The 27,711-nt window shown below is 33.2% G+C and overlaps 1 protein-coding gene and 1 pseudogene across 1 annotated transcript; one reads left to right on the top strand and one right to left on the bottom strand.

The window, feature by feature from the left end:
- Positions 1 to 1,562: 1,562 nt before the first annotated feature.
- Positions 1,563 to 4,254, bottom strand: LOC123884298 (annotated as a pseudogene).
- A 1,997-nt stretch (positions 4,255 to 6,251) lies between these two features.
- Positions 6,252 to 27,435, top strand: LOC123921192 (chromosome transmission fidelity protein 18 homolog). The gene is given in 24 exon segments (XM_045973632.1): positions 6,252 to 6,902; positions 7,320 to 7,331; positions 7,334 to 7,380; positions 7,551 to 7,688; positions 7,813 to 8,085; positions 9,025 to 9,111; positions 10,723 to 10,824; positions 10,911 to 10,976; positions 11,610 to 11,717; positions 11,827 to 11,888; positions 14,118 to 14,162; positions 15,614 to 15,687; positions 17,614 to 17,681; positions 18,350 to 18,418; positions 18,585 to 18,679; positions 18,764 to 18,845; positions 18,935 to 19,013; positions 19,271 to 19,358; positions 19,462 to 19,615; positions 24,452 to 24,640; positions 24,728 to 24,787; positions 25,316 to 25,617; positions 26,115 to 26,220; positions 27,180 to 27,435. Coding segments are annotated over 24 exon segments (2,895 nt in total). The 5' UTR covers positions 6,252 to 6,367; the 3' UTR covers positions 27,234 to 27,435.
- The last annotated feature ends 276 nt before the right edge of the window (positions 27,436 to 27,711 follow it).

Below are 27,711 nucleotides of genomic sequence, written 5' to 3'. Positions count from 1 at the left end.
ATTACTTGAACTCCATTTTTATACTCAGAACATAGTTTCTTTTTATATATAAATAAATATATAAATAGTGATTATGACTTCTCAATTATTTTAACATAATCATCGACTATTATTAACCAATATATTGTGTTCAGGTACTAAGAGCTCCTCCTAAGACAAATTGTTTGAGATAATCCAAATTCGAATCCCGGTGCAAAGAGAGTATAGTATTATGTATCATGTAAACTTACGTTGTATCATGTAAAGTTTTGTTGGATAACGATTCTATGATGTAACAATGTCACAATTTCACGCAGTAATGAATTTGAGCCATTGATTTGAGATTGTTCGATTACACCTTAATAAAATTAATTATAAAAAAAAAATATACACCTTAATAAAATCACTACAAACCAATCTCTGTCATTAATTCAAGCAGGTCAAACGATTGTAATTGATCACATCGACTCACAATAACTGTGGAAAATCGACTTCTGCGTGTTGTATGGTTAGGCACCAGCATGGTCATATTTTTCAGAATATTTTGAATTTCATTTCAATTACTAATTTAAATTAAAATATTAGTTTCTTTATTGCTCTTATAAAGGCCTAAAAAATTTTATAATAAAGGTCTCAAAATTTAATAATATATAAAATTAGTTCAAAATGTATACATGAAACGCACAATAGCCCAGCGATTAACGACTTTTAAATTTGTATTCTTGGTCCTGGTTCAAAACTCAGGTTTTGCATTTTCTACATTTTTTTTCCATTAAATTTGTATTTTTATATTTCAAATTATTTACCAAAATAATAATGACAAACCATATAACTTTCAATGATCCTCACTAACTATCAATAATAAAGTTTGTTTTTTGACACTTTCAACCATATAACTTTAAAAGGTGACACTTTGGTATTATTTTGGTTTAACTACACATTTGGTCCCTTACGTTTGTTTTAGGTTTCAATTTGGTCCCTTACGTTTAAAAAGTATCAATTTGGTCCCTTACGTTTATTTTAGGTTTCAAGTTAGTCCTTTCCGTTAGTTTTGTCACTAACACCGTTTGAACAGTACACGTGTCAAAGTGCCACGTGTCAGTCCACGTATGCAAATTGACTGCCACATGTGACAAAATTGACGGAAAGGACTAACTTGAAACCTAAAATAAACGTAAGGGACCAAATTGATACTTTTTAAACGTAAGGGACCAAATTGAAACCTAAAATAAACGTAAGGGACCAAATGTATAGTTAAGCCTATTATTTTTCTCAAAATGTGACAATTTGGAAGAAAAAAAAAACGATAATTTCAGGTCCAATTTTGGCTTATCTTGTATCTATTAGCTTTCTTTATTAATAAATATGATTTTCAAAAAATAATCTTGAAAATAATAGTGGACGTATAAATGTTATTTTGAACGAATATTTAAGAAATATACATGCTTTTTGACCAAACAAATATACATCAACCATCCTATAATTGAATTAACTCAACTAAAAAATGTTAATGAGATTAAGAACAAGTACAAATGTTTAAAATGAAATCTTGTAAAATTAATCAAAGAAGTAAAAACAAAAAAAAAAACCTAATGTAAACAACTGAAGCCACGACATATTGACATAAACATCATCAAAAATATTGCTAAGATGATACCAAAAGCAATCAATTTGATCTTCATATTTTGAACCCACATCTTTCTTTTCATCTTTGTTCCTTGCGTTCTAAAATCTTGTGCCTGCAACGAGTGATACAAATATGTCAAGTGTTCATACAAAACATAAATGAAATGAAAATATAATATTTTTGTGATCTTTTTTATAAAAACCACTCACTTTTTAAATTCATTAAATAATTGATGTATATAATCTATAATATATATACTAAATACATCTATTATTCAACGGATCTAAAAAGTTAACAATTTCTAATAAAAAGAACCTGAGGTAATATTTATGATAACCTGTGATCGAAGGTTGTCAGTCTTATCGACAAGCATCTCAATCTTTTCTCCACGATCAAGAACCTATATTAAAATTAAATGAAATATTTTAATTTATGATGATTAACAGTAATGAACTATTTAATTTGTGAAAGAAAAATAATTAACTCTATAAAAAAGGAACATCTTTTAAGGAATGAAATTGTTAAAGGTCTTGCCTTCTCAATGTTTTCCATCATCACACCCTTGACTTCAGAAACTTGAGCCTTCACTTTAGCAATCTTGTTAATCTCTTCAGGATGATCAATACAGTATTGCATTTGCGCCTTTAATTTAGGCCTGTATATTTTCATGCATAATACATTAATAAATCAGCGTGTTTTCCTTACTAGGGTAAAATAATGCTTATCCCTTGTAATGTTAGCGAATTTTGATTTACCACTCTGCAATTTTTTTTCTCGATTACCCCATGTAACATCGAGATTTTATCCTTTTAGCCCTCATTGAATATGTTGGCTTAAGATTCCTCATAAATGATGACGTGACATGCTTATTGAGGGGATAAACCAAAATTTGTTGACATTACATGAGATAAAAAGACGGAATCTTAAGTCAATATATTCAATTAGGGGCTAAAGTGACAGAATTTTGACATTACTGGGAGATAAGAAAAGTAAACCAAATTTCGCTAACATTACGTGGATAAACACAATTTAACCCTTCTACTCAAGTGTATTGTAAAAGTTTTTGTATTTTTATTTAATTATGCTTGTGTACATAATTCAAATTTTACAAGACATTAATAAATAAAATGCATAAATCGTTATCACGAGCTTAACTCAGTTGGTAAGGACATCACATTTTATATGTAATAGTTGGGGTTCGAATCTCAAACACTCTACTTATTCATCTTTAAAAGGTTAAATTCTAACCACTAGAGAAAAATGCATAAATCAAAGAATTTTTATTAGAAAATGAGTTACCCATATTCTTTGTTAAGACTTTTAGCTGCAGCATTTGCAGCTTTGCCACCAGCATACTTTTTGCTGAATTCTTCCTTGACACGCTCAAGATAAGCAATAGGAATTTGTCTACCAGCAGATTCAATTGCCACCACACAATAGGCTACAAAATCCAAAACAAAGAAAATACTTAATGAAAAAACTCATACATGTTAAGGAATTGATTTATAACTTTTTTTTTAATGATAAATATTATAGTAAAAAAGAGGTCAAAAGACCAAAATACAATAAATACTAGAGATACTCAGAACAAATAAAAAAACTTGTATTCTCTCCCACAATGCAACATTGCAACGACAAAAAATTGTGCAAATAAGTGCTAGCACATGATAATCTAATTCAAATATGTTGTCCTATTTTAAGAAATTAAGAAATTATTGCACCATTGGAGAGCATCTGAATTCTACATGATGTGATTTAAAAACGAAAACATCATGTATGAACCATATCTTAGATATTAAGGTGGTCATAAGTGCGCACGCAAACACACATACAAGAACGGAATTGGATTTCCAACGTGCGGTTACAACTTTCAATCGTATAATTTAAATCGACGGCTGAGATTGTTTTACCGAATAATTTAACAGTGCGATATCAAATCAAAGTTAATCTGCAGGCAATCATGATTGCACAGGAACATCCATTAAATGCTTTCATGTATATTAGGTTGTTTTCTAGATACGAATAAATATTAGAACGGAAAAAATTGATATTTTTCAACAATCATGCTATACATTAAAAATCATCAGTTAAATTATAGATGAATGAATCATGTGTTAATACATAAACTTTTTCACCCTTATAATTCAGGTTATAGTTAAACAAAAGAAATAAACAAAAAATAAAATATTCCAAGATTCATATTAAAAAACACACCACATAGAATATAATCAAACACCACAAAGCTATATAAATTATATAAATTCAAAAAATACATTGATAACATACTGAAGCCATTATCAACAAGGTAATTGAAGGTGTGACCATCACAATTATAGGTGAATCTGTTACTAGAAGATGGAAGCTTTTGTAAACATTGAGCAGCAATGGTAGAAAAGTTTCCAGAAAATTCTGTGTACTCTGCAAGAATGATGTTGCCACGAGCCACAAAGCTATAGATCAAAGTTTGTTGCCCCATCTCTAAAAACCATAGACCAAAACAAAATTTCAAAATGTTCAAAGAATGAAGAGAAGGGGTTGAAAGAGTAAGAGAGAAAAATGCAAGTATTAAGTACAATGAGAAAAAATGATTGATTTGTGTTCAAAGAGTTTTTCTTGTCTTGAGTAACATGCGGGAATACGGTTACATAGGATTTGTCTTAATATAGTATGTTTTAATAAATAGCAACTCATTTTCTTATAGTTAAAAATTGTGTTTTTCAATTTTAAAACATATTTTGTAACATATTTCATAATTTTTCTAAAGAAAAAAAAAATAAAAATTAGCATGTTATTATGGCATAATTATCTTTTAATAATAAATATTAGTCTCCTGCATCTATTTTACAAGCTCTCTTTATAATATTACGTTTAATAATAAATATTAGTTGCTTGTGTCTATTTTATAAGCTTTGTTGGCTCTTGATAGCATTTTTTGAAGCGATAATGTTTCTAACAAGTAGAATGTTATTTGAATATGCTTATGACCTTTCAACCTTATTTCAGATTGCTTGGTAAAAAAAAAAAAAACTTATTTCAGATTGTTTCTGATATGCATCTCTTTTTAGTCTCTTGGTATGAGATTGATAGTAATTCTGATGTCATACTTGAGAAAAATCTTTGAAGAGATATTGAATCTTGATCGAATCCTTTAAAGATATTACATCTTTAATTAGATAATTTGTTGTTGATGTAGTGCAGTCTCCTTCAAATTGTTTTGGGCAATTTATTTTTGAAACCTCTATTCAATGTCTTGGGAATGAAGTGTGTAACTCATTCCTTTATTTGGAAAAAAAATAGAAATTGTCCATTGTTTGTATTGATATATATATAAACTTTTTATGAAATAGTGTTGTTGGTTCAGTAGCTTGAGAAAACTGAGGTTGGAGAAAGTTGAACTCGTGAACTCAGGATGTACTGGCGTTTGGTTATGTTTAGATCCACTAGGCTACACGTGAGTTTTATTAATTTATGTGTGCAAACAAATACATATAGTTTTAAAATTATAAAAATTCTAAGGGTATTAAAGTAATTTCTCATTTTTTCGGGGCGGCCTCAGCCACCCCCTGATTCTGCCACTGTTTGAGACTATTTTCAAAAATAAATAAACCACTATTTTGTCCTCTAAAATTGTAACACACTACCATACTGATCCCCGATTCAGAGAAAAACCCAAATAATTGAAGGAACATGCACGAAAAGGAAAACTAAAAATGAAGTGTTTTTTTGTCTCCCTATTTTCACATTTGTTGCAATTTTCGTCTTAACTCATATTTTATGCCTTTAAAGTGACGATTTTTAACGACGAAAAGGTAAATTTTGTCTCAAATGTGATATTTCATCTTTAAAATCAATGTTGGACACATTTTATAATGCCAAAAATCACAATTTTAAAAGTAAAAATATGGGTTGAGATCAAAATTGCAACAAATATGAAAATAGAGGACCAAAAAGTTTGATTTTAAAATAGAGAGACTATTTTCGCAAGTTTTGTTAAATAAAGGGACCAAAAGTGCAATATAATTAACTTTTCTTCTATAAGATAATGTTAGAAGAGTTTAATTGTTGTGCACCGTCATTGTAAAATTATTTTACACATGCATTTAATAATATTTTGCCACATTATTTAATGAATGTGACACACCATATGTTTTAAAACACATTACATAATGTGTCAATATATTATTAGATGCATGCGTAAAAGAAATTTACATAGATGTACATAAGTTGAATTCATATAATAAACTAGAATGAATTTTATTTTCATCTCAATTTGATTTTTATAAGAAAATACTCTTTGTCGTATTTAATATAAGAAAAATTTCACTTTTTAAATAAATCGAAAAAATTAGATAATCTGTATTTAAAAAGTGAAAAATTTCTTATATGGAGGGTCAAAGAGAATATTAAAAACTAGATTGAATTTTATTTTTTTCGTGTAAAACTTTTTCTTTTTCTTTTACCACCAGTTTAATCTGACTTGGAGTCAGTTATCACATCAAGTGGTTCCAGTCCCTCTCGATCGTAAATGTAGGGGATCGAACTATAGTCCTCCCTATCACATTGAACGTTAGTATCACCTTCGGCATTAGAAAATTGTGAGACCTTATGTTTTTACTCTTCTTAGCACCATTTCCCGCCAAAAACCGTCGAGTTGCCTCCATTTTTTCCCCATCTTACAATCGTCGCCTACATTTCCATTTCCCGCATCAAACACATTTGAAGTTTACCATCTCACTCACACCCATAACCCAATCTTCTACAATGGATGATGACTACATCATGGGCATGGAAGAAATGGACATGGATGTTCCTCTCCCCGAAGAACTCGAATTACTCGAATCAACTTATCGAATCTACGAACAACAAGACCAAGAAGACCACTACTTTTACCAACCACCCGAAGATGAAACCGAACAACAACCGCCACAAGATCTCGCTCCTCCTTCCGAACCTCAATCCAACAGCCACAAACGTTCTCGATCGAAATCGAATTCGGATTCCGATTTGGATGATTTGGATTCTTCCGGTGTTGAAAAAAGAGAGAAAGTTAGGGTTAGGGTTGAAGATCCACCGGTTGAAGAGGATTGGCTTCGATACTCTCCTCCTCCTACTACTACTACTTCAGTTGAAGAAGTGAGATTCTCTAAGGAGAAGACGTTATCGCGATTTGCGTCGGAGATTGATGGTGAAGTTATGCCGGTTACTGCGCCTAATGGAGATAGGGTTTATACTAAGCTTGATAGGTTCTATGGAGAAGAGCAAGTGACGAAGCTGAATTGTAGAGGATATTCTTCTGGTACTTATTCATTTTTGGAATTTGGGAATTAATTAGCTTTTTTCAATTTTTGCATAAGTTCACTATCACTTGATTTCAATTTACAATTTTTTTTTTTGGTTTAGTAGCTTAGTTGTTAGACTCACACACTTTAACTGTGGAAAAGTGGGGAATTTGGGATTCGAACCTGACCCTTCGAATAATGTCTCTGGTAGTAGCTATAGCTACCACATGAGCTACACTTACCGGACAATTTACGATTTTATTTAGAAATTAAGATTTTTTTTGGTGTGTTGGTTTTTCAGTTGATTTTGAGTTGATGAGTTTTTTTTATTTGTTGCCAATGTTTATGGATTGATTGAAAAATAAACGAGATTGCAAATTTTGAAATGACCTGATGTGGACAATTTGTGTTTATTTTTTGGTATTTGCTTGCAGATCTTGCTGTAGAACAATTAGTGTTCTGTTTGAAAGGTTGGAGCAAGAGACTTTTGCTAAGGTTTGGACTTAAAACTCTATTTTATGAACTTCAAGTGGCTTACAGTTGAATAAAAATTTCATCATGTGGATAATTTATGGATTTTTTGGTTTATGGAAAATTAGAAACCGGAGGTTTTGGTTATCATATATGAATTTTGATGTTTTTTCTGGTTCCTGTTGATGCTGTAGACCTTGGAAGCTAGTTCTGTAAGCCAAAGTGTTGTAGATGTTCCTGAAACACTAACAGTCCATGAAAAACTTTGGGTTGATAAATATGCTCCAAAGTCGTTTTCTGATCTTCTTAGTGATGAACAGACAAATCGTGAGGTACATATTTACTGTAACATTTAGCTTTCGAAACTGTTTTGTCGAAAAGTAGAAACTATTGATTTAAGCTCTCATGGGTGACTTGGCTGTTGTTGCCATTAATTGTGGCCTTTGTCTAAAACAGGTACTCTTGTGGTTAAAACAATGGGATTCTACCGTGTTTGGATCTGAAATACGAAGTACATCAGACGACGTTTTGTCTGCTTTGAAACGGCATTCTTCAGTTTCCCATAAACCGAAACCTACGGGTTCAAATTTTCCAAGAACAAACGGAGGGAACAATTGGAGTAGTAACAGGTATACAAATTCTAGAAGTACGGCGCAGAGTGGAAATTCGACGAGTATTCAGGATATACGCAATACAAAGTCACGGAATATTGGCGCACCAGAACAGAAGGTATTTTTAAGTATTTTTTGATTGTATTTACACAAGTTTTGATTTTATTACTCTCTTTCCTATTATATGATACCACGTCTCTCTCTCTCTCTCTCTCTCTCTCTCTCTCTCTCTCTCTCCCCTTCCTTTTTATATCTGTTTTCCTTACACCTCTTTCACGTCGCATAGGTGGACTGATAAATTCTTTATCCTTGTTACACAGCTTCATTACATTTACGTCTATTGCTTTCACTTTCTTTCCCTACCCTTTCTATATCACACTTCCTTACACTTCTCTACATCCGATAGGGGCTGTAAAAAGATATTTATCCTTCTTATTTAGCTATATACGTACTATATTTGCAATTGTCATATTTGGGAAGCAACAGTGACAAATTGGCACAACCGTGCACTATTATTTGTGTCCGTGTTTGTAAAGACTGGAGATTAGTTTTGTAACATGTTGGGTATAACTGACAATAGGATTAAATATGGTTTTGACTTCTGAAAATGTGACCCTTTTTTGTAATTAGTCCCTATTTAAAATTTAAATATGTTACAACAATTTTCTATTATGCACTTGTAGATCATGATGAGGAACTATAAGTACATTATTCTTATTAAATATAAGCGTTACAAATGAATAGATTCTTAATAGTGACTAAAACAACAAGAATGATATATTTTTAGAGGCTATAATATGCTCGAGCTGGTGCCAACATTGGTGCTATAATATGCATTAGCATTTGGGATCACCTGATTGAGTTTTGTTAAGTGTATAGACTTCTTGTGCAGAACAATGAAGGTATTTGTTAATAACACAAATGTGTTATTTTCACACTTCTAGTCCTTCTAATCTTGCAGTTGTACAATGGTTATTGATTTGTTAGTATACAGAATGCGATGCATATATATGAGTGAGGAATTGCATTTGCAATTGATTTTTTATAATGATCACAGGTCCTTCTGCTATGTGGACCACCAGGTCTCGGAAAAACAACACTTGCACATGTAGCTGCTAGGCATTGTGGATATCACGTGGTAGAGGTATTTTTCTATTCTATTTTACATATACATTTACCTGTCTTCAAGCTGTAACCTCTTTTAAATGCTGGTTTTAGTATGCATTTAATATCATTTAGTTGCTAAATTTGTTAGTGATTTTGTGAATTATGTAAACCTAATTTACTTACTATAATTTATGTATTAGTTTAATGAAGGGGTTCATTCTTGTATGTCCTTGTCAGTGCATATAATCGAGTCAATCTGTTTGATGGTGTTGAACTATAGTTGTCATCTACAATTTTGTCATATTTCATCCAAGTAATCTCTTTGCTTTATTTTGGTTGTTGCTATATCTTCCTCGCTTTTCACTCAACCCTACAAAGTTGGCTTCTAAGATGAGGAATGTCTCCCACAGAAAAGCATGACTCAAAATTTCAAGTGAAGTTGGGCATGAGTAAATAGAGTTAGACTGGTCCTACTAGGTGTCACCAAACCATTTTGGTGATATGTATGTGGACAAGCTAGTATGTGTGTAATGATAGAATTGACTAACAATGAGGAAAGGGAACAAAAGTCTCCCCCCAGTCTGTCTGAACAGCTTTGATTGTGGTGCCACATTGATTCTCAACCATAGATTTGAATTGAGAGAATATAGCAAGTGTATATGATTTCTGTTGGAGGGGATAAATTAAGGTATGCTTAATTTGCATCAACCCATGTTAGGAAATGTTGATAGCAACAAGTAGAGGGAATGAGGGTGGGTCCCCATGAATCACTGAAGATATTCTAATGGGCTATGGTAAATTGTCAGTAGAACTGAAAGAGGGAGATGATGAATTTTGTCACGATAACAAGCAATATAGAGATTCAAGAGAGTTTTATTAAGTATAGCCACATACTGAATTAGAACTAGAAGAGGTGGATACATCAGAAATTGAACAATCCTTATTTCATAAAGACGTGGAATTGTGTTGTACAAAGAAAAAAATACATAAGGGAAAACTATCAATTTGATATAATACATCCTTTGCCAAGAGAGCCCTTGAGTAAAACCTCAAAATTAGTCTGAGATTTTACAACATAGTAACCAGTAGGTTGGATGAAACTCAAATGGGACAGATTTATACTTAGTGAACTGTCTCATGCTAACCAACATTTTTAGTTATAGAAGGAACTAGGAGAAGATTTTTGAGTGTACGAGATAATTGAGGTTGATTCGGAGAGGTTAAAAGAGGCATAACAAATTGAAAAGATTGACAGGCCTTGTCCATTTACAAGAATACCTTGATTTGTACCTTGCAGTGGCGCACTCTGCATTAGGTTGTCAACATCATTTGTGATTTTCAGAACTTGTTATATTTAATATCATCATCATTATTACATCATAATATCATTGTTTTATATTACAATATTTTAGAGTAGTTTTCATAATTTGTTATGTATGTTTTGTTTCTTTATTTATTTAGGATAAGAGTCTAATGTGAGTTTAAAAGTGCTTTATCTTTTATTTCACATTAAACACATCAATTTTAGACCGGTCATTAGTTTACTCTCTCTCTCTCTCTCTCTCTCTCTCTCTCTCTCTCCTTACTTAAGTAAATCTCTATAGTTTCCACTTCATTGTATATGAAACACAAGTTTAAAATTTTATAGGTTAACGCTAGTGATGATCGTTCTACATCAACAATTGAAGCAAAAATCCTTGATGTGGTTCAGATGAACTCTGTCTTGTCTGATTCAAAGCCAAAGTGTCTGGTATTTTTTATTCTTAGCATTTTCATTTTGTATCTTACTATCATTTCCTAGCATGACAATGGTTTTCTTTTACCTTTTCGTCGCAGGTGGTGGATGAAATTGATGGAGCCCTTGGGGATGGAAAGGGTGCTGTGGAGGTTCTTTTAAAGATGGTTAGTGATAGATGCTATGATTGGTTTCTTCTTTTAAAGTGAATTGTCTAAGCAGACCCTCTTAATCATAGTCAATTGAAGATTTTTTTTAACATTGTTCAAGGTTTGATACAAGTTTGTATCTTGCCTTTTATTTTAGTTTCACTAATTTATTTACTGGTTGTATCACTGTTTACTATTTATGCATTTATCATTACAAATAAATGAAACACCGTGCGTTATCTTACCAGACATGTTATAATAGGCTTGATATGATTTGTATGTAATTCAGTGTAGTTCTATGGTTCTATTTTGTTTTTTGAAGTTCAGGTTTTCTGCAGTTAACTTCTCCCCCGCAATAATCTTAAGGAGAGTTGATGCACTTAAGAGCCTGAACCTGGATATTTGGGATCTAAACAAGATGATATCTGAAATATTTGAATACCTATTTTACCATATGCTATTAAACTAAAGTAGAACCCTATAGTTTCTGTAACCAAGAATATTATGCTGTTATACCAACCACTAACTGCGAAATTGGGATTAAGGTCTCATTTCTTTAGGGAAGTATCAGCATTGCTTACATGGAAGGAAACTATTAAGCAAGTTTGTCATTGAGAATTCATAAAGCTCAATTCATTCTAAATTGTGCAGATTTCTGCTGAAAGGAAGCCTGATGCAGGGAAGCAACGTTTGGATAACGGACAAATGGAAAGGAAATCATCAAAGAAGGGGCGAAAAACTGCATCCCTGTCAAGACCTGTGAGTTTCAGATTTTCATATTGTCATACATCATTCACTAGACTATTCTTTTGCAATAATGGAATTGGTGACAAATCATTTGCAATGATGACATTGGTTCTGAATGTAGGTGATTTGCATATGCAATGACCTATATGCACCTGCCTTAAGATCATTACGCCAAGTGGCCAAGTAAGTTACTAATCTTGATAATTAATGTATCACATTAATGTTATATATCCTGAACATCCTAAATATTTGTTATGCCTATTTGCCACCTTGTGAAAATTTTGCTGGATCAAAAGGTTCAAAACCTCAGTAGCTTTTTTTAAGCTTCCCTAATAATCCATTAACCCCAACAATGTTAACCAAAGACTTGCCCTCAATTTTAGAAAGTGTTGAAGGAAAGCTTTTCTGTTTTATTACAATATTCATTTTTACATGATACATTATGATACTATATGCCTACACAATGATCCTATACAATAAATCCAAGATTCTAATATTTTCAATACCCCCTCAGCCTGTAGCATATAAATCACCTGCATCAAGCTTGTTACAAAGATAGCTGAGTTAAGGACCTATTAGGGATATGCTGAAGGCATCTTGCAGTTGACAACATGGTTAGCAAAATCGGGATAAAAGTCGTAGAATCCATGGATTTTGCGACTTTGCTTACCCTCAAGGATCTGGATCCTAAGTAAAATCCAAAAACAGAGTAAAATCCTTGCAAAATCGCAGCAAAATCCGCGATTTCGTATGGATTCCACCGATTTTGGGCTTTAAGTATTTTGTTTTATATTTATTATTTAAGACTTGAGACTTGGTTAATGTTTGTTTTATGCTTTTTGAGACTTTATTGTTTTATGATTTTAAACTTTGAGTACTTGCATTTGATAATATATATATATATATATATATATATATATATATATTCACTTTTATGTGTTGAATCCATTGATTTTGGTTGCGATTTTCGATTATGCGATCTTGATTTCCCCTTTCGATTCCACAAAATTGATTGAGTAGAATCTTTGGATTTTGGTTGCGATTTACGATTTTTCGATCTTACTATCCTCTAAGGATCTAAAGCAAAATCCCGATTCTGACAACCTTGGTTGACAAAGCTCGTGGTGTTGTCTCTCGATGAGATTTTCTCCACAATGAAGTCACAATCTATCTCAATATTTGTCCTCTTATGGGAAATAGGATTAGAGGCAATTTGCAATGCCAGTGAATGATTAGATATAAATGACACTTGCATTGTCCCTTCAAATTGAAGCTATCTGAGTAACAGTTTGGTGTATGTGGCTTTTGCACTTGATCTTCTTCCAGGATATTAAGTTGCCTCCGATAAATACATAATTTCTTACAAGTGGATATCCTGTCAATGGGTGATCACACCCAATCAACGTTTGAATAACCAACTATCTGAGTATGTCCTTTATCTTCACAAAGAGAACCCTAGTCTTGAATGTTTTAAAATATCTCTCTATCAGAGGCAAATCAAATAATAAAATAATACTATCATACTATGTAGTCGGTACTGGTACTTAAGTTTAATCAGTTTAGGTTCACCCCAAAATGTAATAAATCAAACGATTGTGATTAGTTTGGTTTGGATTCTCAGGTTCATTGTGTTGAACTGAACTAATGAACACCCCTAAGAGGGAGGGTTTCAAATGACTCAATAAAGTTCTAAGATGTGAAACGATATGGCTGTGAGGATTAGTAAGATAGAGAAAGAAACATTAAGAGAATCGAGGGGACTATGGCCAAATGATAAGGTATTTTGTTGGTGAGGTGAGAATGCACAATAAAGTTTAAGGCTAAAATAAGGAATATTAGAAAAAATACAAGGTAGTTATGAAAGATTAGAGTCGGTAACAATTCATGACAAACTTTTAAGTTACTGGAAACTTTTTATCTTGTTGGACGTGTGATGAACAATGGACAACAGAATTAAAATAATATACATTTTACTATAATAACCTTTATGATTTACACACACACACATTTATGTTTGTGAATGTACATATTAATTAAGGAGAAGGAGGAGAAAGAAAGGACAAATTGGAGAGAGGGAGAGGAAGAGAGGAGGGGAAACAAATAAATTGGAGAAGTCTAGATGAGTGTGTGTGTGTGTGTGTGTGAGAGAGAGAGAGAGGGAGAGAGAGAGATAAGAGAGGAAAGAGAGAAATAGGAGAGAGCTTATTTGGTGAAGTTTTTATCTTTCCCTTTGAATATTCAATTGTGGAATTCACTAATAAAAGTGAATTCTTTTGCTTCCCTACCCCTTAATACTTATTTTATCTCAATCTAGTGTTCCCTCCTTTCTGTTCTGCATCAATTTGTGTATTATTTTTAAATCTCAGCTTCTATGTAGATTGATTTCTTGACACCGCACATTTTTTTTGACAGGGTTCATATATTTGTTCAACCAACAGTTAGTCGGGTGGTAAGCAGGTGATGATTAGCTTGAAATAGTTCATATATCTAAATTGGATTTAGGTTTAGTTATGATTATTATTATTATTATTATTATTATTATTATTATTATTAATTGTTAATGACTATTTTATTTATTTTCCACTGGTGGTGAAATTGATTGTATCTTGTTTCCAATTATTATGGTGATTAGATATAGAATGGCTTTAACTTTAACAACGGTGATTAGATATGACTGCATTAACCATTTGCTATAAATGATTTAGGGTCTGTTTGGAGGAGTTTTTTTGCAGAGCTAAGTCTATATTTTAAAATATATTTGATATTTAAAAAAAAATAAAAAATCAAAGAACAACATGATAAATGATCATATAAAACTCAAGAAACGTTATAAATTGATCCTAGGCCTCTATATGGGTAGAGATGTAGCTACTTAAATGTAAATTTTTTATTTTAAATGCACTATGAGAAATCTAAATCTTTTCCCAAGCACTTGTTATCATTTCCCCTCAAGTTGAACATTAAACTGCTTTCAGTTTGTGATAGATAAGAAAACAGATAATTATAAAAACGAATTTACTTGCTTGTGACACTGGTATGCTCCTTATATAATAAAATGGTTGAGAATGTCCTTCTAAGGGCTACTTTTTAAAATCTCTGACCATTTTCCTCAGGGCTTACGGAATAAAATGATAATTAATGTCCTTAAGATAGCACAATTTTCTGTTAGGGCTTAGGTCTGTGATTTAAGTTGCTGTATCAGTGAATGCTATCTATAAAATTTTCCTATTTGTTTGTGCAATCTCGTTAGTCTAACACGTACAAATCGATAAACCTATATAATAGCACAGAACACCAAGCTTGGAAAAAAGGGAGTTACAACTCAACTTTAGAAGTACTACCAATAGGTAAATAAGCTACCCATTGTTGTCAATAGAACACTATAGCTGTGTAGCGGAGCAACACAGTCCGTGGCAGCTACAAGACATGCAGTAGCGGAGCAGGTTATTATAGCGGTCATATTAGCAGGATTTTGCTGCCGGTATAGCCCCACACCTTAGAATAAGTTCAAAATTTTCAAATAACTCTTAAAACTTAAAAGAGATGACTTTTTGCTTTGATTTTTTTTAAGAATTTTCAATGAAATAACCAGAACAGTTTTGTGCTTCTCTTAATTTGTATCTCTCCTGTCAGTTTTCACCATTTCGTTGGTGAGTCAGAACTAGTTGAGTTTTTATGTCTAAATTACACAAAATGTATAAATTTTTCGTTATTTGGGATTGGTAAGGGCTACATACTGATATGATATGAATAAAGTGAGTTAGTATTTTATTTGAATGAATTGTAAACTCTTCAGGTAACACATTGTTGTGAGAACCAAATATTTGGCCACGGAATTATTGTTTAACATTGCCTTATATTATATGTTCATTCAGGTTTACTAAATCCTTCTTAATTGACCTTTGCAGACTAAAATATATATGTAACAAGGAGGGGGTGAAAGCCAGTGCCATTGCACTCACTGCTTTAGCAGAATATACAGGTATTTTTTTATTAAGTTTTGCAAATTATGCAAAAAAAAAGTGTCAAGAGAGTTTATTATCACTCTATACATATGCATTTGCACTCCTATTGTTAATATTCAAACCATAAACTACCTAAACGATGTCATTTTTTATATATGTAAGTGGTGCACCAGGCAACCATAATTCTAATGAGTTTCTTTTAATGATGGAAATTAATTACTATCCAATAATTAAAATTATGGACGCTATTGGATAAAATCCCAAGTCCCACATTGCCTAAAAATAGCTTATAAAGCTTGCAAAATCTCACCATACAAGCTAGCTTTGGGGTTAAGTTAGACCCAAAATCTATTATGGAATCAGAGTGTATCTTAGTTAATAGTTATGTTATTGGGCTACCCGTATTATCCACACACCATATCCAATAGTCTTGGGTTGAGAGGGTGTATCATAGAAAGTCCCATATATCTCCTCCAGCTATCAGCCTGCCAGAAAGTGCTCCAGCACAACGGCAGAGGAACATTGGAAACAAATGACAGGATGTTTAAGAGGTTCACATTTTGTTGTGGAAGACGGAAGCTGGTTGGTGGAAGACGGCAGCAGGCCACCCGAAATGCCCGTGATGCATCCCACTGGTCGCATAATTAGAACTGCTCTGATACTATGTTGAATTTGTGATTTTTGACTCTAAATCAGAACACACTCATCTCTATAAGCATGTATGATTTGCTAATTCAAATCATAATATATGACATTAATCGTAATGATAAATAGAGGTGAGTGGTTTGATTTTGACATAAAAATCACAATATTTTTTATTCAATGCTGTTGAAAGCTAAATTGGCTGTGCACCAGTACACAAATTGTGCATTGTAAATGTGGCTCATGACCCTATCTAAACACTACATGGTTTGGAGTTACGATTATTGAGCAATCTCATCTGCCATCAATTAAACCTTCCCAACGTCTTCCCTTGAGCTGCGTCTGGCTAATAAAATCTATATTGCATAACAGAATTTTTAACCTTCACTCTGTCCAAAAGTAGGGGCAGGTTACATTGCAGCTTACCTTACCACAATTCCTCTTATCGTGCCTTGTTTCTGCTTAATAATTGGTCACCATTTCACTTTCAGGAAAGCTCTGAGAATCATCTCTTCCTTCTCTACCACTTCCTCTTCTGTTCAAAATATTTGAATAATCTTTATTTACTATGATAATAGTGTAAAATTATATATATATATATATATATATATATATATATATATATATGTTTGCGTGTGTGTGTGCCATTAGGCTCTTTTGTTCCTTTACAACCACTTAGTTAATATCATTCTGCTAAGTAAGATAGTTATTCTACCACTAAGAGTATTAGAGTATGTAATCATGTATTAACATTGTAACTAATAAAAGTAGTTAGTTAGTTACAGCTGGTGCTGATGTGGCTCCAGTTTGTTAGGAGTTAGTTTTAGTTAGGGCTGACATGGCAGTGAGTCAGTTAGGGTCTGCTGACATGGCAGTGAGTCAGTAGGGTCTGCTAACCTTGCATTGCCAGCTAGCTAAACACTTGTACTCTACATATAGGACCTTTCATTCTTTGTAAAGATAGCTTTTGAGATCACAATGAAATCAATGAAATTTCACAAACTGTTAAGCTCCTAATTTCTTTAACAAAGAGCTTGGTAGCCTGTTATTACCGTTTTAACTGTCATGTCACTTCCATCTATAAACACGAGCAGTCAATGAGCTTAAACAAGCTAATATCAATTCATTCAGTTTCTCTTCAGATCTTCAGATTTACATTTTCGTTCAAATTCTCCTTTAACTTTGAAACCTAATATTTAATTTCATGGCGTGTCTATATGTTGCAACACATTCTTTTAGGTTAGCATTCAAATTATTTTATCCTTTTCTTGTTCTGATAGCCTTTTAACCCATTTTTTCAGCATGTGATATACGCTCATGCTTGAACACTCTCCAATTTCTCTCTAAGAAGAAAGAAACCCTCAATGTGGTAAGACTTCAATTTGAACCAGCATTTTAGAGTAACTTTTTATAACTTATGAATTCATAAATGTTGATTGTGCTGTAGTAATTTCTTATCCAAGTATGGTCAGTCATAATTTAATGATTGTGCTCTAGGGCGAGTCCATGCCGTGGTTCATCCTAGAGCTAGTGACTTAGTGGCGAGTCCATGTTGTGGTTCATCCTAGAGCTAGTAATTTCTTATCTGATATATTAAAACTTGTGAAAATAGTAGAGGAACTAATTTGCTTAAATAAACTATTCTAATAATGATATTACTAATAAAAATAATTACAAATATTCTTATTTACAGCACTGCCCCTCAAGCTGGTGAATGAATATCTATCATTCCAAGCTTGCAAGGTGGTTGAACCGTTTTTTTGGTAAACCCTTTGTTTACACATCTGGTATTATTTCATGTTAAAGAAAGGACCAATATCTGATACCTGTCTTTTCTTGGCACTATAATTGACAACAGAAAAACATTTTTACCATGATTTTCTTTTATATTGCGCTGTCTTTGTATGTGCGTTTTATTTTTTTGTGGATTCATGGCTCTTCATTTCAAAATTTGGAGTACATTTTATCATGTGAATAGCGTATATTTTGTTTATTAGATGCTGGATTAATATTTTCACATGCTATAATGGTACTCAGTTTCATATTGCTTCGCAAGTTGTTGGTCAGAAGGACATGTCAAAAAATGTTCTGGACATCTGGAAAGAGGTAAATGTGGACTACTCTTTTGAATCTGTCTATTCCAGGCTATAATTTTCTAAGATTACTATATATATTATATATATAATAATTACACATGAACAAAAGGTAGACAGACAACATGCTGCACCGCTATATATTAAACATCTTTTGCATTGATTGCTATTTTTTGTAGTTGTTCCAAAGAAAAAGAACAAAAAAGATGGAAAGAAAATCTCATAATAGCAAAATCTCTGAATTTGATACCTTGTACTCCCTTATATCATACCGGTAAGCCATGTATTATTGTTTTTCTCATTTCTCACATGTTCAAGTATATGCATGTCCAATTAAAAATTGTTAATTAATATGCAGTGGTGATAGTGACCTCATTCTGGATGGAATTCATGAAAATATTCTGCAGCTCAATTATCATGATCCAGTTATGCAGAAAACTGTAAGCATTTGTCTCAACAGATTCACTGACACTGAGATTCATTTACTGATTCTTTTGAATAACTGAGAAATTTTGAAATATGCTTGAAGGTCAAGTGCCTCAACAGTCTTGAAGTTTATGATCTGTTGCATCAATATATAATGCGTACACAACAAATGCCTCTCCTTGGTAGGAAGATAGTTTATTTATCTTTAAAATGAAGCACGGACACTTCTCGGATTAGGCATGTCCTGGTATCCGACACATGTCGGTGTCCGGCACAGAGGCATGATAACATTGAATTGAATTATGTCATTTACTCAAATTATTATCGGTGTCGATGTGTTAGTGTCGTGTCCGGTGTCCGTGCTTCATCACCTTTAATACTGTTGTGTTGCTAAAAACAAAGTTCATTCTCACTCTTTTTCTGTATTCCCTTTCTTCAGTTCATTTGCCTCCCATAGCAATTATTGTACATCATACAGTAGCTCAAGTTCAGAAGCCAAACATTGAGTGGCCAAAGTCATATCACAGGTATATGTTGTACTACTAGTTGGACTTGCTTAAACTTTAAAATGCCTTTTTCCAAGAACAAAATTTCCCAATGTCATATCTCATATCATATAAAAATCTGTAGGTATCGAACAACGATGATGGAAAAGATGGACATTTTGAATACTTGGCACTACAAAATATCTCCACATATTGCAAGGCACTTATCACCTACTTCCTTTGTTGAAGACTTAATTTCTCCATTGTTGGATATTCTGTCCCCACCAACCATAAAACCGGTGATATACTTATTCTATTTGTCATAAAATTAGTTTAGTAATCTAATTGATTTTGTCTCCTTGTTTTCTTTGTCTATGTTTTTAATACCTTAGAATCTGTGACATGCAAAGGCACAATTCTCTTTTGATAAATAAATAATATATGTGGTTGTTTAGAAAATAGGAAATATTATGGTAAATAATGCCTCCTGTATTATATTCCTTATGGCTTGTTACTGAATTTAGTTTATGTTCCTCAAATTTTGACTAATAGTCATATTTAAGTCATGTATGTAACTTTTCAGATAGTTATTTTGTTGCGAACCGGAAATTTCGCAACTTATAAAATATTGAAGAAAAGGATTAAAAGCAGGAATAATGAAAATAGTGTATTATTATATGAAAATGAAAGATAAATGCAATAGGATGAATATCCTAATGCCCACAGAGCAAAGCTCCTTCAAAGAAAGAGAAGACTCTTTCCTTGCCTAACCATAATGGCCCTAATAATAATCTTCCATAATGCCTCACACTCCCCTTACCTCACTATATATACTACTAAGAGGCATAACAAACTTGCCAACTCAGCACCATATCTCACTCACTAATTATTCATAAAACCTCATTATACTTTTTATTACAAGCCAACTCAGCTCCCTATCTCACTCACTAATTACTCATAAAACCTCATTATACTCTTTATTACAAACCAACTCAGCTCCTTATCTCACTCACTAATCACTCATACTTGGTCTCTATCAATACCCACCCCTTCAAAACAACCTTGTCCTCAAGGTTGGGATTTGCTTCCATTAAAACTTTGCCTCTATCAAATACAAATTGTGCCATTCTCCACATGACTTCATTAACGGACTTCATTAGCAGTACGTCTTTCTTTCCTACTGTTGGAAGAGACGGTAGTTTTCTTACGAACCCATTTGGAACTAGCCTGTTCACAGAGCTGAAGTTGAAGATCCATCTGCACCAGTATTTTGGAGGACCACAAATCTTTTTCTATTTCTTTATTGCAATTCCTATGGTGAGGATAGATTTGGGTTTGGCTCATAAATCTAAAAAATAAGCACTGCATGAAGATTTGCCATGATTGTGTGATAACCTCTAACTTGTGATTTCTGTCATCAGATAGAATTTCACAAAGCTTCCCTCTATCATACACAAAATTCAGCAAACTGTATAATAATGGAAAACCTTTCCAGCCACATTCATGAGTAATAACTAGCATAGGAATATTGAACTCCCCTGGATCCCATTGTATGATCCAAATTGATGAATACAATGACATCATTTTCACAATGGTTAAATCATACCACTTCTCAAAATAAGCATTGACACCCCATTCCTCACTCAATCCTTCCACAGTGTGCTTTGAAGGCCAAATAAAATACCAAAGACCATGTGCATATGAAAAACATAGTAAACCCTCACTTATCTCTTCATTTTCACTCCACCGATAAACATCATTAGGAGGCATGTTGCAGTTACTTTCTGCTATCAGCATGACAACAACCTTTGCTATAGCATTTTCCAGCAACATGGCAAAACAACTTGATATATCCTCCATAAAATAAATTTTTGTATGAACAAATAACAGTGAGGATGTTATTTCTGTTTCCCTATATTTTACATTTGTAACAAGGAGTATGAACTTCATCACCTTTATAGAAAGATTATTGACCTTTCCTTCTTCAATTTTATTATGGACCCAAAAGTTCAGTGTTTGCCACCCCGAATAAACAGCTGAAATTGGCAGGAAATAAAATCTTGCATTATTGTCGACTGGACCCCTCAATTGCATAACACTGTCTTTGTTGAAGAAATTCACTTGCTTGCGAAAAACATAGTCTAGAGCTTCCAGAGTTGGCATCATCCTTGCAACCATAACCGTAGGCATCAAGGTATATTTCCAACATGTAGAATTTTCTTGTATCAGCCAGTAAATTAGTGAGAGAGCAGACTCATTAGCTAGTGAATCACACCAATCAAAGCGCAACTTAAATTTTAAGCACAGACCACTGTGTGCTTTTCCTTCAAAGGCTACACAATTATGTTCCCCATTCATTGTATGCTCCCAGACCTTGCAATGGTGATTATAAAAAGGTAAAGGATATCTCTTAGTTGTAGAATCTGAAATAGTTGTCTTTCCCTTCCTCATAGTTTCCTTTGCAAGTTTCCTTATGATTAGCATCCTCTCTATATTGGACACACCTTCTCTGCGGAAGTATGGAGGAATTATAATAATATTCCCACTAAATTGATAGTGTGCATTCACAACCTTGAATTCTCCAATGAATTTCCACTTTTTGAAGACCTCCAAAGCAAAATCCAAACAAGCCAATTTGGAATACGTGTCCATCAGTGTAGAGACAACCAGAACATGACCACATGCTTCTAATTTCATAATAATAATAAGTCCCTGAACCTGGTCAGCACCCAATAACTCTGTTGAGATTCTACTGTTCCCCGCCTCCAAACGCGGTGACTTCGCCAACATCCACCCCATGGCTGTTGCAACGTCTGGTGGTTCCGGCGATGGTCCTCTCCGTGGGGGAGTTGTCGAAGGTTGAGTGGAATACGATGGTTTATCCGGCGGTGCGATAGTGACCGAGAGACGCACCACTTCGATCTTCTGCGATCTCACTTCCTCCTTTGACAAAGCTTGTCCACCGGTAGTTTGAATCCATGGTGATTTCGTCATCGACAACCCAATTGCTTTCCTCGACTCACCATCAAGTGTTTCTGGTTGTTTAATGCTTACCACTCGATGACCATTGTCCGGTGGCTCCGGTGGTGGTTCTGGGTCGAGAACAATCATTTGATCCCCTCTTGTTTGTGAAATATCTTCCTCCAGGTTTGGATCCTCCACGGTTGTGGTGGCTTCCTCCAACCACTTGATCTTCATCTTTTCCAACGTTTCTGTTTCGAATAACACATATGATTCAGTCACCGGTTCCTTGTGACACTCTGAGTTTTGTTGTGCACTGAATTCCATGACTGATGGTATCTCCGTTGTGGTCGTCGGAAATTTCTGATCTGACTGCTCCGATGAATTTTGCATCAGTCCAGAATCTGTCTTGTTTCTAACCTCCATCGACTCTTCTTTGTTCTCTCCTGTCTCATTCAAAACGTATTCATGGTTTTCTTGCTCCTCACATTCTGCGGTTTCAAGCATCTCCCACATATCTGGAATAAATTTCTTAATGAAAGCCCTTTCAAACGCCTCCCATGTGATATTCTGGTTACCTTGCTTACAATTGCACCACCAGCTGAAAGCATCTCCGCTGAAAGCCATGGCAGTCACCCATCCCACTTTTCTTTCTTCCACGAGCCAAGTGTTAGCCTCAAAATACCGATCCAACTGGATCAGCCACCAATAACCATCTTCCGTTCCATCAAATCTGGGAACCACCTTTGTCGATATCACTGGCTCAACGTCGAATCCGGCAGGTCGGACCATTGTTGCGAACCGGAAATTTCGCAACTTATAAAATATTGAAGAAAAGGATTAAAAGCAGGAATAATGAAAATAGTGTATTATTATATGAAAATGAAAGATAAATGCAATAGGATGAATATCCTAATGCCCACAGAGCAAAGCTCCTTCAAAGAAAGAGAAGACTCTTTCCTTGCCTAACCATAATGGCCCTAATAATAATCTTCCATAATGCCTCACACTCCCCTTACCTCACTATATATACTACTAAGAGGCATAACAAACTTGCCAACTCAGCACCATATCTCACTCACTAATTATTCATAAAACCTCATTATACTTTTTATTACAAGCCAACTCAGCTCCCTATCTCACTCACTAATTACTCATAAAACCTCATTATACTCTTTATTACAAACCAACTCAGCTCCTTATCTCACTCACTAATCACTCATACTTGGTCTCTATCATATTTCCTTATTTTCAGAGAAATAGCCAGCCCAAATAGTGATGGATATCTTGGTTGTGATGTCATAGAATCCTAGTGTTGAAGCCTACAGATATATTTTTCTTAGAGTTTCTAATCTCTCCAAACCCAGGCTTAGTCAAGATTAACTTTTAGCTTATGGGAGCTTCTCAATTAAAATACATTTTATGGTCCTTCACCGATGAAAATGTCCTTGTAAACTTATAGATCTTTATGAAGTTAAAAGAGAGACCCTGAAGAAATTAAAATGAAAAAGGTAATTTCAACTTATTTGTGAGCTGAAGTTGATATTGTAAAAAACTTATGGTTATCGTGAGGTGACTCTTTTGATATTTCTCTTTTCCATAAGTTTGTCTTGATAGTTGTTAAAAATCAGTGTGTTTTTTCTACTCCTTGACTTTACAACATCCTAGGCTTGTTAGTATTCCTAGTAATTACAACTTCCTAGACATTGAATGTAATTATTGCAGCATCATTATAAATAGAAGGTGGGTGATCTTCTTTTAGACACTCAGAAATTCATAAAGTTATATCCAAATTGACTCCTATTGTTCATGGAAGACATCATAAATTAACTGATTTTAACAAAACCCTAGGCCAGTTGTGATTCATTTTTCTGTAGAATGATAAACCTCCATCCTGAAGTTCACATACCTGTAACAGCACTCTAAATTGTTTTTTTAAGTTTTGTGTATCAAGATTGCACACAACTACGAGTTTCATTCCTTCTACTTTATGATGAGGCCGGAGGATATTTGACCCCTCTAGCTATGCTCATATGTTTTTGTTGATAGATTTCTTGCTGTATTATGACATTTAGTGTCAATTTGAACTATTTTTAACATGATGTGCTTAGATCAGCTTATGTTTCATGGTTTGTCCTCTCTCTCTTTTCTGATTTGTTTTTCCTTTTCTTTAGGTGGCATTACAACTACTATCGGATAAGGAGAAGAATGACATTGCTCAATTAGTTAGCACAATGGTCTCATATGCTATCACATATAAGAAAATGAAATCAGATGCACTGCCTAATACCCTGAAGTATGAAGTAGCAGATGAATTGTCTTTGTCTCTTGTTCCTTCTATCGGTAACTTTGTAAACTTTAAGGTATGGACCTGGTATCATTGTTCATGCTTCTATCATGAAAATCTCAGCCAATTTTTAATATCTATTCTGTTATCTACATTTCTGCAGGATTATACTTCTAACCATTATGTGCTCTCTTTAGCTATGAAGCAGGTTTTAGTGCATGAAGTAAGACATTGTAAACTTAAATGTTTTATTTTCATGATATATTATTCTTTTGCTTCTTTATTTAAGGATGGAATTCATACATTTCTCCATTGTTTTCCCATATTCACTTCTGGTAAAACATATAATATGGCAAAAATATTTGGTGACCATTGATTGTGCTTATTATTATATATCATTCTTACTGATGTGTTAGTAAAATGTTTTTGCACAATTCTACCAAAAAAAGTTTTTGCATGAAGGTTAAATGCTGTCCAAGTTTGAAAGAAAAAATGAAATATGAATGTCAAATACAACTATTTGGCTTTATAAGGCTTGGGTATATTTATAATTCCATCCTGAAATTGCTTGTGACACTGGTAAAACCCTCTATTTTTTTCGGTATTAGCTAGATTGATATGTTTTATCATAAAAAGGAGTACTTCCAGGATAGCTTTTTCCTTCACAGATTCTTTTAAGTTTGCTGGTTTTATGTGACTTCCATACCCATTTTTTCACTGTGTTTCCATTCCACTGTTTCGAGCCTAACAGGTTGAAAAGCATAAGATTTTACAAGCTAATACTAAAACTGCAACTTTAGCAAATGGAGGGCATGAAGTTAATGAGGCTGAAAATAACATATTAGCCAATACCAAGAATCATGCAGCTGTTGTTGATATGAAAACCATTCAAAGTCAAACTAATGTTTTAGCAAGGAAATCAAATGAATATCCCAAGACAGTTTCACCAAACATGAATCCCACTAAAATTGCATATGCAACAGACAATGCGAAACTTCTAGACATGGGAAATAAGAAAAAACCATCTAGGAGTTCCTTAAGTTTCTTTGACAGGTGATTCTTCCTCAATACATTGTATTTCTTATGTGAACCATTATCATGACTTGGTAAATCGTTATTTTAGTATCAGTTTTTACTTCTAATAATAAATATCAGTACATGAGATTCAACAAATTGGAAACATATTTTGGCAATAATTTGAAATGAATTCATTGTATTACTAATCACGGGGTTCCTCAGAAATGCTCAAACATGATGTTCACCATCTCAAATAGGATTACATGTTTTTGAGATAATAAATTGTTCTACTTTTTTAGGAAAAAGAAATATAAAGAGATTATTGATGATTTATTAATGGCATATATTGATTAATTTACTTAGTTCACTTCGTAAGACAACTTAGACAAGGTTTTGTTGTTGTTTTACGTGCAACAATAGCTTTGATGTATAGCTTGGGTGCCCTGGTGAATAATTATCATTGCATAGTCGCTGTATAATTATCATTACATAGTTGTATACTGCTGCTGATCTATTTTTTCCCTCAAGGACAGGTTTAAAAAGTCAAGTGTTAAGGGACTCCAAAACGATGACAGATCTGTACAGAAAGAAACTACATCAGAGAAAGCTCAAAGCCCTTTACTTTTTAAATTTAATGAGGTATACTTTTTTTGCTTTTTTATCTTAATAAATGCATATTATTTTATATTTATCTTATCTTGCATTTGATAAAAAAAACAAAATAAATTCATTTAGTTGGAATTAGTCACAGGTTTATAAACTTAGCTGTGCAAAATTATTGATGAGGACTGCACTTCAATTTAGCATTCACTGTATTTATTAGATTCTGTTATAAAAAACAATTGATGTATGCTCTTTTTTAGACACTACACATGGTATTACAAATTTACATATTTAGATAGTAAGGACCAAGAGTGTTGTTCTATTCTACTTGATCATCAGTGTCAAACTCCCCTAAAAATACACGATTACATTGAGAAAACTTGGTGTATTTTTTCATTTCAATTTCGTAGGATTTCTTGACAGAGTGGTTCAGTACAATGGTGTAAACGTTTTCAAATATAAGTTTATAATTTGGCACAAAAATATACAGTATAAAGGAAGTAAAAAATAAATTAAGATAAAATGACCAAAAGAGCAATTTTGCATATTTGGCAAGTCACATGTTGTGTACTCTTTTGTAATGAAGCCAGTTTAGTGTTCAAATCTTCCATATACCCAGTTGTAGAATATAATCAATCCCCTCATTCATATTTTTCCAAATTTACTCTCAAATTTAATCTTTCCGAGAAGCCAACCAATTGCTGGAAAATTATCTTATTTTCTTGTTTTTGGTGGTCGTGTTTGTATGTTGCTGTGATACAAATTTTAGTAGCGTCACTTATTACTTGACATGTTCACACTTGGTGGTACTAAGAGGTGACCTTATATACCAGATTTTACTCTAGTAAATGGTTTACGTGTGTAACATGGTTTTATTTTTTTATTTTTTCATACTCATACAATTTAAGAAAAAAGACGAAAAGCTCAACTTTATCACTGTCTTCTATTAATACTTGAAAAACAGAATTGCTTATTATGAATTCTTCACTTTGCAGGGTTTTACAAATGCAGTCAAAAGGCCTGTTCGAATTCGTGAATTTCTGTCCTAGTAATTCTTTCAAGTAATTTCATTCTCCATCATGTTTGCATTTGTATAATAAATTTTACATCAAGAACTATAAAAAAAACTCTACTAGTATAGTTATCAATTTGGTAGTATGTATATGTATCAAGTTGTCGATTGTGACATGTTCCCAGAGTCCCAGTACCTACGTCTTTTCTTTGTATTTAATTTATGCTATTGAAAAGGAAGGCAGTATAGTGGCATACATATCAACCAAGAGTAGATGCTTGATTATCAGCTACATTTCCAAGAATTAAGGATTTATTCGCGCACATAACCATGTAACATCGAATAACAAACATTAGAATTTAGAAATGGTAGTATTTGCCAAGGTTCTCATAATCTAATTTTTAGTCAACTCATTTTGACTAATTGGAATTGAAATGTGTATTTAACTCGTAAATTCATAGCATTATTTACCTCATATTAAAATAAACATGCACTATTTTTGTCTCTAATTATAA

The sequence above is a fragment of the Trifolium pratense genome, linkage group LG1 (assembly GCF_020283565.1).
Source record: "Trifolium pratense cultivar HEN17-A07 linkage group LG1, ARS_RC_1.1, whole genome shotgun sequence".
NCBI classification, from domain to species: Eukaryota; Viridiplantae; Streptophyta; class Magnoliopsida; order Fabales; family Fabaceae; genus Trifolium; species Trifolium pratense.
This window is presented reverse-complemented; position numbering and strand designations above follow the sequence as displayed.